The sequence below is a fragment of the Capricornis sumatraensis genome, chromosome 16 (genome assembly GCF_032405125.1).
Source record: "Capricornis sumatraensis isolate serow.1 chromosome 16, serow.2, whole genome shotgun sequence".
Taxonomy (NCBI): Eukaryota; Metazoa; Chordata; class Mammalia; order Artiodactyla; family Bovidae; genus Capricornis; species Capricornis sumatraensis.
Window position 1 is genome coordinate 37093329 of NC_091084.1, and position 14340 is coordinate 37107668.

At 37.2% G+C, this 14340-nt stretch overlaps 1 protein-coding gene across 1 annotated transcript in view; it reads right to left on the reverse strand.

The window, feature by feature from the left end:
- The window catches only part of NUCB2 (nucleobindin 2), a 42270-nt gene that overhangs the window by 19851 nt on the left and 8079 nt on the right, over positions 1–14340 (reverse strand). Inside the window, exons 3-4 of the mRNA XM_068988735.1 lie at positions 3983–4126; positions 3286–3393 (exon numbers count right to left, since the gene is read on the reverse strand). Of these exons, the coding sequence (XP_068844836.1) occupies positions 3286–3393; positions 3983–4126 (252 nt within the window). The remainder of the gene's footprint in view (positions 1–3285; positions 3394–3982; positions 4127–14340) is intronic.

The following is a 14340-nucleotide window of genomic DNA, read 5'->3' on the forward strand; positions in this document are numbered from 1 at the left end:
TACAATATGCTGAACACTGAAACCACTATGCTAAGTCAAAGAAGCCAGGCAAAAAAGGCCAAATTTTGTATAATTCCACTCATATGAAATGTCCAGAACAGGCAAAACCACAGAGATAGAAAGTAGATTAATGTTGGCCAGGGGCTGAGGAGAGGAAAGAGGGAGAGGTTGCTTAATGGATACAGGGTTTCATTTTAGAGGAAACAAAATTGTTCTAAAATTAGATAGCAGTGATGGTTATATAACTCTGTACATATATCAAAACCACGGCATTGTACACTTTAAAGGGGAGAATTTTATGGTATGGTAATTATATTTTGATAAGCTTTTTAAAGTAACATAGCTTCTTTAAGCTTTAGTCATCCCATATATTAAAAACTTATCAGAATTCATCTTTTTTAGGTTGTCTCCTTTGATTACTTTTTTCATAGATGAATATATACATGCTTCAAAATTTAAGAAACAAAATAGTTAGTGGTTTACTTTCTCTTGTTATAAATGCATTTGCAATCATAAACTGCAAGTCTAACTAGCAATGAGGCACACAAACCCTTCAGGATTGAGTCAAGGGGGCCTGCTGAGGAAAGGAAGGTAAAGAAACTCCACAAGGGAGACCAAGAAAGAATGTTCAGAGTAGGGAAAGGGGACCAGGAGCATAGTCTGTTACAGAAGCAAAAAGAGTAGTATATATCAAGGAGAGACGGTCACTATTATCGATAGAACAATAGTTCTCAAGGAGAAGCACCAGCGTCACTCGGGAACCTCAGAGCCGCAGGCCCTAGACTTACTGGATCATAAAGTCGGCAGGTGGGGCCCAGAAATCCGTTTTAACAATTTAAAATTTTGAGAACCACTGAGATAAAATAAAGGAGACCGGTAAGAAGAGGAATAGAATGTGCGCATTAGATCTGGCAATTAAGAAGTCATGACATCCTTCGCAAAAGCACACTCAGGGAGGTGGCCCAGGCAATGCCATGATCCTCCCAGTTAGCAATGCTTGGTAAGGGAAGAAAGGTAGTATGAGTCTCCTTTCAAAACGCTTAGCTGAAAAGGAAAGGACAACTTCTAACTTTTTTTCCAGTTTTTCCTGAGAAAAGAGGAATTGCCTGGCTGTTTGTAATGATTCTGTTGGGTTGGGTTTTGTTGTCTAGTTTTACGCATTTCTTTTTCATTAAATAACTGTTTAACTTACTCCATTTTGTCTCCGCCTCTTACCCGATACAACCCCATAAAGAAAAGGACCTGACTATGAAAGGGAGACAGTTATAAAAGTATTCCCATACCAAATAAGACAAGCTAGTTGCCTTCTTTTCCCTGGTTATCTCTATATAGTAACTCCCATTATCCACATTTTTGTTAGCCCTCAAATAATGCTCTTAGTCCTAACTGAAGTATTGTAGATAAGAGACACTGAAAGCTCTATATTAGATATCATTCATCCCAGGAAATTAGTTCCATAGATCAAATAAATTTTTTAAGGAAACACAGGATTATTCAGGGAATTGTGGGTATTATCTAAGGGAAATAAGTCAGGCAGAGAAAGAAAAAATGCTGCCTGACGTATGTGGAATCTAAAAAAAAAAAGCAGAACAAACCAACTAAACCCAGTGAAAAACAGACACATACAGAGAATAAATTGGTGGTTGCCAGAGTGGAGGGAGGTTGGGGAAGAAATGAAATGGGTGAATGGGACCAAGAGGTACAAACTCCCAGATATAAAATAAATAAGCCATGGGGATATAATATACTACATGGGGAGTGCAGTCAATAATATTATATTAATTTTGTGTGGTGACAGATGGTTACTAGACCTATTGTGGTCATTATTTCCCAAAGTATACAAATGTCAAACCACCATGTCCTAAACATTAAACTAATATAATACCATATGTCAAATATATGTCCATTTAAAAAAAAAAAGTAATTCTAAAATAAAATAAAGATAATTCAAGGGAATTATTGGCATAAGGCTGTTACCATTCTCCCAGAAAAGTTCACAGCTTCCAAGAGGAAAGCTGTGAACTAAAAGCCACACACAGGCTCTGATAGTAGCCACAACCTTACGTAGGTCAGACTTCAAAAGGGGCCCAGACCAGGGACAGAAACTAAAATAAGAAGGATGCTTGATCCAGAACGTTTCCTTCAAATGAAGTTCTCTAATTCCGATTCTAGAAACAGCTGAGATAATTTTTTAGGAAAGTTAAAAACAGATAAAAAATAACATAAAAAAGCCAATAAAACTATCTTGAGAGATATAACTGAAAGTTTAAAATTAAATCATTGGATTTTTTTTTTTTTTATACTTCTGACTCTAAGATAAACCAAATTAAATGGATTCATTACCCTTCAAGGATGGGCTTCCCTAGTGGCTCAGATGGTAAAGAATCTCCCTGCAAGGCAAGAGACCTGGGTTCAGTCCCTGGATCAGGAAGATCCCGTGGAGAAGGAATGGCAGTCCACTCCAGTCTTCTTGCCTGGAGAGCCCCATGGACGGAGGAGTCTGGTGGGCTGTTGTCCATGGGGTCACAAAGAGTCGGACACAACTGAGAGACTACACTTTCACTTTCACCCTTCAAGGATGGGCTTGAAAAGAATCTCTCATGTCAGATCTTGTTTTTTACAACCTCTTTTCTTTATTATGAGTACTAAGGAGAGGTCTAGGACTAAGATAATGTCTAATAAATGGGTTTCTTAGGACAGAGGCAAATTAAACCTCCCCTATTGAGATAAGATATGGGCCATTACATCTTCTATTAATCTGGATCTGATTAAACACCAGAACCAAACTTATTCTAAACCTTTGAATAGCTTCCTGCTGGCCTCCCATCATGTTTTGAGTCTCTTACCATGATGTACAAGACCCTCTGTCATCTAGCCCATGATTCCTTCCAACCTCATCTTTAGGCCAATCATGGCCTCCACTTCCCAGGCTAGCTTCCAGAAACATTTCCTACTCCTAGGTTCCTATATATCTCCTGCACCTTGGCCTGGAATGCCTCCCAGTCTTTCTCCTTTTCTCAGCCACATCTTTAAGCAATAGTCATAATCTCTAAGGAGATGACCCATCTTCCCTCACTGCTTTATACTGAATTAGGTGTCCAATCTTATATCTCCAAAATGCATTATATACTTATCGTATATTCATTGTAGTAATCTTTTTCTTGGTATTAGTCTCCCTAGAGTTCTTTAAGGGCTACAAATGAGACCCATCTTTGTCATCCCAATACTTAGCTCAGTGTCTGGCATGCTTAAATATTTCTCAAACAATTATTTAATTACATTTACCTTTATTTCCTCTATGTCTGCTTTCTGGAGCTTTTCTCTGAAATGACTATCTGTTTCCAGCACATCAATCACTTGCTTGAGGTATTCATCATAATAAAGTCCAGTATCCTTCAAATTAAGAAACAAACAATAACTCTTCTGAAAGTTTTTCCTTCCCTGTATCTAAAGATCTCAATCCTAAAAAACAAAACAAACAAAAAAAGGTCTAGAAAAATGGTATTGAGACAAACCTACTTTGACAGTTTGGGCAGTCAAAGTTAAAAAACTATTTTTCAAATGAAGAATGTTGTATCAGAACCAATGTCAAGTTTTTCCTATGTAAAAGCCAATTTTCTATATTGCTTAGACAATGTAGACTTAACCAATAATATTAAAATTATTGACTTTACCCCATTGTCACCTGTCTCCTTCACTGTTATCTGTCTCTTCTCTGAATACAACGTTCTCTTGGCTGGTTATCTCCATCTTGGAAACGTATTATGGTAAATTCTCTTATATACTATCTAATATACTAGTTAGATATATATATCTAGTATAACTACATTAAACAAATTTTGTCTAATATTAAACAACAACATATACTTATTCATTATACTTTTTACTACTTTTTGAAAAATAGTTCCTAAATTTCCAATTTTATAAGTAATAAATTTATTTAAAATTCTTCCCACAAGGTTATCTTTGTCATTTCACTTACTGGTGGTTCTATCTTTGCACTGTCCACAGGCTGAGCAGCTTTTACTTTTGTCTTGTCTATGTCTATAGGCACAGCTTCAAGAGCAGTAAGTGCACATGTAACCAAGAAAAAACAACACTGTGGAAGGATAGTCCTCCACTTCATCTGAAATAAAGGTACAATTATATTAAGGTTCTGAAAAAACATTTCCAAACTATATATATATATATATATATATATATATATATATATATACACCACATTACCACATTAATACCACATTAATAATACCACAATTAGTAATATAATTAATATACTCAATTTTAGGGAACTTAATTCTAGGAATTCTAGAATTCTAAGAAAGGAGTTAAGAATAGATTATAACACCAAAAATAATGCTTAAAGTAGATCACTAAGGAAAATCAGGAAAGAAATGCTTTTCCACTAAGATTAAAAAGACAAGTAAACAAAATTTTAAAGTTTAAACTGCTTATATAAGAAAACATTTGGTTAATTTAAAAAGCTTCAAATAAAGATGGTAATGAGGAACTCAATTAAAAAAAAAAATAGCCCAAGTTTAAGAAAGGGAGAAGGGAAAACTATATATTTTTCCTCAATTAAAATACTAAAGAGCCAAAATTATTTCTGGATATTATATTTAAATTAGCTTTGATCTAATTTTGAAAGTAATTTGCTCTATGAACATAAATTGATTTAAAAAGACAAATAACTGGCTACAAATATTCTCTTAACCTTACCAGACATTATTTTATCATAGCCAATGTTGTTCATTGTTCAGTCATTAAATCATGTCCAACTCTTTGCGACCCCAGCAGCATGCCAGGTTTCCCTGTCCTTCACTATCTAGTTTGATCAAACTCATGTCCATTAAGTCGGTGATGCCATCCAACCATCTCATCCTCTGTTGCCCTCTTCTCCTCCCACATATGACAAAGTTCTTTTTGGTCAACAATTTTTCAAATAAATAGGTCAATAAAATATCAAGCAAGATGCAACAGGGTTGAAGCAAAAGAGAAACAACTAGTGCTGGTCGCACAATATTATTCAAATCTTGGGGATCCTGGTGTTCCAGTAGTTAAGAATCCGCCTTGCAAGGCAGGAGACATCTGGTCCAGGAAGATCCCACATGCCACTGGGCAACTAAGCCTATGTGCCACAACTACTGAGCCCAGGTGCTGCAACGACTGAAGCCTGTATGCCTAGAGCCTGTGCCCCGCAACCAGACAGCCGCAACAGTGAGAAGTCCAAGCACAGCTAGAGAGCAACCCCTGCCCTCCACAGATAGAGAAAGCCTGCACACAGCAACCAAGAGCCAGTGCAGCCAAAAATAGATAAATAAATCTTTAAAAAAATATTGTTCAAATCTTGCTTATTAATTTTCTACTTCATAAGGATATTTGTAGCTCCAGAGGATCTACTATAAGAATTAGAATGAATGAAAAGCTCATACTTAATTTATTTGATATACATAGACTGATAATAGGATCCAAGCCAAAAATAATGGCCTGACCGTCAATCTGGAATATGCATTATTTAATTCAGAGACTTCCAAACTTAGCTGGCCATGGACTTTTTTTTAAGTAACATGTCTTTATCCACAGAACACAGTTTGGAAGGATACACTGCCTCATTTTCACCACAACCCTAGGTAGTATATAGCAGTGACTCATTTTACAGATGAAGAAATTTTTAATGGAAATGATTCACTCACACAGCATTGTCTTGAATTAACATAATCACTAGAATTCACATTTTAGTGCTATTTCTAGTATATCAAAATTTTTAGCATCATTATTGAGATACAATTCACTTGCCATAAAATTCTCCCATCTAAGGTACAGGATTTGTCTGTTCTATAAAGATGCTACTCAAAGTTTAGTTCTCAACTTTAGAGGATAAAATCATCTGGGAGCTTGTTGGAAATGCAAATTCTCAGGTTGCATCCAAGACTTCTAGAGTCAGACTCTCTGGGGTAGGACCCTGGAATCTGATTAAACAAACATTCCAAGTGATCCTTACATATGTATCTCAAGTCCAAGACTCACTCTTCTCTAGGACACTAGTCCTTCAACATGACTGTTGTGAGTAAATGTCACTTATAATGAAATGTTTGGGACATATTGGCTCAATGAAGTTTAATATGTTCCCATCTTCGTAAGACTTTGAGGATTTGTGACGGGCTACTCGGCGTTAGGAATCTCTAACAGAAGGATGATTTGTTTTTCCACAGAATCTTTTCCTGGCCGTGAATCACCTCCTCTTCTCACAACGATTTTTTATGATAAAAAAGGCTTATTTCTCATTCATGCTTCATGCCCACTATAGGTATATGTTTTGCCTTTGTTCTTTTGAGATATAATTTACATGCTATAAAACTTACCCTTACCAATCACACAATTCAGTGGTTTTTAGTATATTCCGAAGGCTGTGCGATTAACAACATAATCCAATTTTAGAACATTTTCATCATGTCAGAAAGAAACCACATACCTATTAGCAGTCACTCCCATTTCCCCTATTCTCAGTCTGTGGGAACCGCAAATCTGCTTTCGGTCTATATAGATTTGCCTCCTCTGGACATTTTATATAAACGGAATCATATAACAAATGGCCTTTTCTATATCTGGCTTTTTTCGTTTAGCATTATGCTAAATGTTGTAACATGTTGTAACATGAATCAGCACTTCATTTTTTTTTTTTTACAGCTGAATAGATATTCTACTGTATGGATATTCTACATTTTGTTTATCAGTCCATCAGTTGATGAAAATTTGGGTTATTTCTGCTTTCTTTTTTTTTTTACTAAAGATTACAATAAATGGTCTCCTTTTTTGTTGTTGCTTTAAATTTTTATTTATTTATTTATTGGTCACACTCAGTATTTGCTGCTACAAGTGGTCTTTCTCTAGTTGCAGGGAGTGGGGGCTGCTCTTCATTGAGATGCACAGGCTTCTCATTGTGGTGGCTTCCCTTGCTGCAGGGCACAGGTTCTAGGCTCCAGGGCTCAGTAGTTGCAGCTCTCAGGCCCTAGAGCATGCATGGGCTTAGTAGTTGTGGCACATAGGTTTAGTTGCTCCACAGCACGTGGAATCTTCCCAGACCAGGAATCAAGCTCGTATCTCCTGTACTGGCAGGCAGATTCTTAGCTACTGCACCACCAGGGAAGTCCTACTTCTACTTTTTTCGGCTAGTATGAATGATACTACTATGAATATTTATGTTCCAGTTACTGTGTTTGACACAACAACTTGAATTCTTTTTGTTGTATATCTAGGAGGAGAATTGCTAGATCAATTCTGTAACTCCATTTATAATTTCTTGAGGAACTGCCAAACTGTTTTCCATGGCAGCTATATCTTTTCCCACTACCACGAGTACTATACAAGGCCTCCAATTTCTACATCCTCGCGAACACATGCTATTTATTGTCTCTCTTTTATTACAGCCAACGTACTGGGTGTGAAGCAGTATCTTATTGTGAGTTTGATTTGCATTTTATTGGCTACTGATGTTGACCATCTTTTCAAGTATTTATTAGCTATACCTTTTACCTTTTAAAAAATTAATTTAAGAAGTTTGAGTTAGTTTTTTTAAAATTCTGAATTGAAATTTTTGTTTACCTTTGCAAGTCCCTTATGCCACTGTAAACAGGCTGACCAATCTAATGACTATTAGACAACACTAGAGTTTTAAGTGTAATCACGACTGAAAGCCCAAGTTAACTGCTCAAGTCAATTTTGATGTCTTCTACATATACTTCTGGGGCTTAATTGAATCTCAATGGCCCCTAACATGGTACACATATAGTTAGAAAATGAGTAATTGCTAAAATGATTTGGGCATGCGTGCTAAGTTGCTTCAGTCATGTCCGACTCTTTGTGACCCTATGGATTGTAGACCACTAGGCTCCTCTGTCCATGGGATTCTCCAGGCAAGAATACTGGAGTAGGTCGCAATGTCCTCCTCCAGGGACTCTTCCCAACCCAGGGATAGAACCTGCATCTCCTGCAGCTCCTGCACTGCAGCCAGATCCTTTACTGCTAAGCCATCAGGGAAGCTCAAAATGATTTGAATAGTCTCTACAATGTGCATGTGGAAAGTCAGCTCAGTGATACACCTCCATAACTTCATTTCCAAACCCCACCAGGAACTGTGACTACTATCACTTGAAACAGTCAATCCAGAGTTTAAAAGACCCTTTCACACAGACTCCTTCCTCCACCCTGGGTTCATCTCCAATGTTCCTCAGGCTCTCCTTTTCCCACCATACAACACATACATTAATAAACAGTTCTGCTTAGCAACTGGAAGCTATGTTGCATGCTGTTAAATATGCCCTTTTTTATAGTGTTCACCTTTACTTCAATACACAATAGAAGCCTGAGAGTAATAAATATAAACCTTAGTTAAATACAGTCTTGGAAGTGGAATCGCTTCACCAATTTGTCATTTCTACTCTCTCATTCTTTTTTCAAGTCTATCATAAAATGAAGAGAGTCATGGAGGAATGTGTTTGTGTATATGAAAATGTCTGTGTGCATGCGTCCTGATAGCATCTCAAAGTGACAAAAAGTCTCTGAGCATCTGCTCTAAAATAGTGGATGAGTTTATGGTGCATAAACATTTAACTGAGTCCTATGCTTATTATAAATAACAACAGAAACCATCTATTGAGTGTCTACTACGTACTTCCCTGGTGACTCAGCTGGTAAAGAGTCTTCCTGCAAAGTGGGAGACCTGGGTTGATCCCTGGGTTGGGAAGCTCCCCTGGAGAAAGGAACGGCTACCCACTCCAGTATTCTGGCTTGGAGAATTCCATGGACTTTATAGTCCATGGGGTCACAAAGAGTCAGACACGACTGAGCAACTTTCACACACACACACACACACACACACACACACACACTACACATACTATGTACTAATCAGTATGCTAAATTTTTTTATTACATTAATTTAATTCTTACAATGGCCCTGTGAAATAAATACTATTATTCTCATTTTAAAGTACAGGAATCTGAAACATATCAGTTACAAAATTTGAACTGGGTCACATGGCAGTAAGTGGTAGATCCAGAGTTTGGACCTAGGAGTAACTGACTCCAAAGCCTATGTCTGCTTTTAAGCAGTGATTCTCAGTGTGGTGGTCCCTGAGCCAGCAGCACCAGCACCACTTGGGAATTTGTTAGAAATGCACATTATCAGGGCTTACTCCAGATCATCTAAATCAAAGAATCTTTGAGGGAGGTGGGGGGTGAGGGGTGCAAAGTCTATTTTAACAAGCTGAAGCAGCTAACATTTGAAAACATACTGTTTCCCTTAGCTCTGTTATTCACAAACCTCCTCTGCAATGAGAGACAAAGAGAATGCTTATCTGAAAAGTAAATTTGATCCTCAAGGAAAAGAAAAATGGATGATACTACCACGTGTAAAATAGACAGCTAGTGGGAAGATGCTCTCTAATACAGGGAGCTCAGCTTGGTGCTCTGTGATGATCTAGAGGGATGAGACTGGGGAGGTGGGAGGCTCAAGGGGAAGGGAATGCGTGCATGCTAAATCACTTCAGTCGTGTCTCTTTGCAACCCCATGGACGGTAGCCCACCAGGCTCCTCTGTCTATGGAATTTTCCAGGCAAGAATATTGGAGTGGGTTGCCATTTCCTTCTCCAGGGGATCTTCATGACCCAGGGATCAAACCCCACATCTCTTAAGTCTCCTGCATTGGCAGGCAGGTTCTTTACCACTAGCGGGAAGTAGAAGGCTCAAAAAGGAGGGGATATATGTATAAGTATAACTGATCCACTTTGTAGTACAGCAGAAACTAACACAATATTGTAAAGCAATTATACTCTAATTTTTTTAAAAGGTGTTATACCTAAGAAGAGTAAGGCAAGTTAAATTTAGGTGTATACACTATCCACTTGCTATGTGATCATAGGTCAGCCAATTAACTTTCCCCACTTGTTTCCCCATTTTTTTTAATAATGAATTTTTTAAAGGAGAATTCAATTAGACCTCAGTATTATTTACACTCTTAGATTCTATTATTAGTAAATTCCATTGAATAAAATGTAGATCTTTTCTGCTACATTATCAGAAATGCTAATAAAATTGTTTGTATTCACACCAATTGTAAGAAATGATTAAGCTATATGATTCGTAAATGCCTTTAAACCAAACACTGCTTATTCAGCCAGCTGAAAACGACCTTGGTAGATCAAATAGAAGATTTAGGTGGTGGGATACAAAGAACACAAAAATCAACTACCAATAAAATTTCCTGTCTAGATATAGTAAAAATGAAGTACAGCCAGGAACACCTCACACTTTGGATAGAGTGTGAGACATTGTACACTTTTTAAAGAGTGAATTTTAAGATATGTCAATCATACTTCAACTTTTTTTAAAGTAATGAAAAATAGAGCAAAAAACCTGAGCTTGTAAAAGAGATGTGAACATTAAAAAAGGAACAGTTACAATTTGCAAGCATAATTTACTATAAAAGTATGTACGTTTTAAAATTAGCTAAGCTCTATAACTTTTCATAATTATCCAGTTTTTACATTCTTAATCACTTTTGTCTAGATAAAATGACTATTATCCTACTAGAAAAGTGAAAATCTTGCACTATAATTTTGGATTTATCTGTTTTTCCTTATAATTCTGTCCATTTTCCTTTAACTATTTTGAGGCTGTGTTTTTAAATGTACACAAACAAGATTGGACGTGAGTCTGAGTGAACTCTGGGAGTTGGTGATGGACAGGGAGGCCTGGGCGTGCTGCGATTCATGGGGTCGCAGAGAGTTGGACACGACTGAGTGACTGAACTGAACTGAAACAAGATTTTCTAGGTTTCTGGTAGATTTAATCTTTTTCACACTTGAGTGACCTTTATATCCTAATTTGCCTTAAGGTCTATTTTGATAGTTTTTAAACCAGTTTTCTTTTGATTAGTGTATAGATACACATACATACCCACACACAAACATTCTCACATGCTTTCTTAAAATTCAGCATAACAATCTTTCCAACTAGAATATTTTCTCTGTTTATATCTAATCAAAGTACTGACAATGTACTTAATTCCTCAGTTTAACATCTCAGAAATCAGTGTTTTTCAGTTAATAGAACATTAAAAAGTGGTTGACTAAGTGGCAGTAGCAACATAATCTTTACTGCCAACACAGACATGAACTTTATTATAGCTATTCCTACCGCCATTACTTTAGACTGAGTTTTTGCATTTTTGGTCTCTCACAAATTGAATTTAATTGCAATTTAATACATCTTCAAAAGGACTAAATTATGATTTGGCATTAAAATGAAAGGCTATTTGGGGGAGTTCCCTGGTGGCCTGGTTTGACCAGTCAATCCTAAAAGAAATCACTCCTGAATATCCTTTGGAAGGACTGATGCTAAAGCTGAAGCTCCAGTTCTTTGGTCACTTGATGCAAAGAGTCAACTCATGGGAAAAGACCCTGACGGTGCGAAAGATTGAAGGCAGGAGAAGAAGGGGACGAAAGAGGATGAGATGGTTGGATGGCATCACCAATTCAATGGACATGAGTTTGAGCAAAATCTGGGAGATAGTAAAGGACAGGGAAGCCTGGCATGCTGCAGACCATGCCTTCACAAAGAGGACACGACTAAGCAACTGAACAACAATGACAACTGGTGGCCTAGTGGTTAGGATTTGGGGCTTTCACTGCCCAGCATCAATCCCTGTTCAGGAAACAAGATGCCACAAGCCTTCTGGCCAAAAAAAAAAAAAAAAGGAAAGAAAGAAAAAGCTATTTTGTAAACATAGAAATGAAGTAGTTGATACTAGTAAAGCAAATATTTGATGTTAAAGGAATAACTGCAACTTTGCACTGTCTTGTAAAGGAACATCTAAGTGTTTCACCTGACTACAGACAGGAAGATACCCACAAATAGACAAAACTACCTTACATTTTGAGATATAACAAGATTATTTATAAACAGCCAAACAACACAAATGAAGGCAGCAGAAACTATGTCTCCAATAAAAAAAATTTATAGAATATTAAGACTGATTTGCTGGATTCATGAATCGCTAAGGCAAATGTCAACTTGTCAGAGACTTCCAACCAACACTGAACAGAAGCCACATAACTTCCAAGTAATTTTGAGGAAAAAGCAACAAAGATGAATTTAGTCCACAGGAAATGCTGAAAAAATCCTGATGCTCTTTTACAGGCCTCAAAATGATGCAGTAATGCTAAAGGTGCTAAAGAGACTGACACTCCAAGAATGAGCTGCAGAGGATATAGCATATTACTCTAACACTGGCATAGGCATCTATGGCCAAAAGTTCTTGCCATATTAAACTTTAAACTACAAAAGAATTTCCCAAAAATGTTACATGTGAAAGAGGGATTATGGCTAGGAAAGGAAGGTTAACTAAAGCTGGCTTGAATGTCCAAGAGCCTTTAGTAGCCTTTCAAGTGTGTGAATTTAGTTCTGGATGCATTCTGAGGCTGCATACCTGAATATTTGAAGAATAGGTTGCCTGAAAGGTATCCCAACTGGATGTTATTTCTGATGCCATGTCTAGACAAACTGTAACCCATCAGTGGTAAATAGACCACTGATGGAGGGACTGGGGAAAGAAGATGAATCTGACAACTTCCCATCATCATCTTTTGAAAAGCACCAGCATCAAAGCTTGTAAGATGATGATCATCTTCAGGAACGCACTGGCATCAAAGCTTGCAAAATGAAGGTCAGAAGCTTGGAAGAAAATCCCAGGCAAATGGTTTTAAAGAAACTCCTAGAATTAAATCACCATCACTCTCCACAGTAGAGAGGAAAATGTCATGTGGGAAAACACAAACATTCACAATTCTGAATCAAGGAAGCATTTCAGAAGACTTAGGTTACGAATGTGAAAGAGTCTTAGAAATACCTTAACTGATTTATTTAGCTTCTTTAAATTTCTTAATGTATCTGCAAATGCGATGTAAGAAAAATCTGTATGTTTAAATATATCTTAAAAAGCACTTTCGGTAAACACAGAATGAAATTCTAAGTGATAAAGAACTCGGTTTTATGGGCAATATGTATTCTCTATGGTATGAAATGGTGTGTCTTAATATCAGTGTGTTAGGGGAAGCACACTGACTGAAACTGCCCACCCTGGCCAGGCACCATAGTAACCATTTGCATGAGCTGTTTTAGGACAGGAGGTCCTAGTAACAAACACAAAACTAATAAGCCACCAGCAATCAGAAGAGTTCAGGAAAGGTCAAAATGAGACACCACGTGTCCGACCACCTCCCAGAATCCTTCTTGCTGGCATCCATCTTGGCTAAGCAATGCGCGTGTCACCAAGGACTCTGAGTCAGAATGACTGGCCAAAGACAACCTGGAAACTAACCCCATCACCATAAAACCCAAGACTCAGAGCCACGTGGCAGAGCAGTTCTCCTGGGTTCCCTTACCCTACTGCTCTCCCCTTGGGCTCCCTTTCCAATAAAATTTCTTGCTTTGTCAGCTCAAGTGTCTCCTCAGGCAATTCATTTCTGAGTGCTAGATAAGAGCCCACTTTCCGGCCCTGGAAGAGGTTCTCCTTCCTGCAACAAATGGAGTCTTAGAGTCAATGAAACACCACCTTTTGGGGGGCTTTCTATGTACCCTGCCTCTTTACTATTTATTTCCTTTCCTTTCTTGCCTGTATTTAAATTTTGTTTTTGATTGATGAAGAATTTTTTAAATATACTTTTCCCTTCTATTAATTTTGAATCTTTTAGTGTTTATTTCATAAATAATTAGGACAATTAACTTACTGGAGCCTAAAGCTAATTAAAACATTTACTCCTTAATAAGGCCTCAATAAAAGTTAACTGTTGTCATAATAAAAGAAATGAACATTTTTCTAGCTCATTAGGTATAAAAGTAATGTTATAAAAATCTCTTTAAATGCCAAGATAATGTCAAATGTGTCAGAGACAAGTTTCCAGATTTTCGTGAATCCAGTAATATATAAATGTCCATACAAAAGAAGGAGAGATGAGTGATAAAGAGAGGCAATGGAGAAAAAGGGTAACTAATTTATTGATACTTTTCTTCCACTATCAGATCAGTAAGAATGGCCTTCTCCTTTCTTTTATCAACCTCTTTGTCCATAAGAACAGAGACCTAAAGAGAAAATACTGGGCTAAATGAGGTTGACACAGTAGACTGATCCAAACCAGGATAGACTGAAATTAACACTCTAAAGTAGGATAATGTAAAATTCTAAATCAGGAAGTGATCTCAAGACAGCATGGAAAGCACAGATCCCAAAGGCATTAGAGCCTTAAGCAAAAGCACAAAATAAACAAAGTTCTTAAGCCTCTC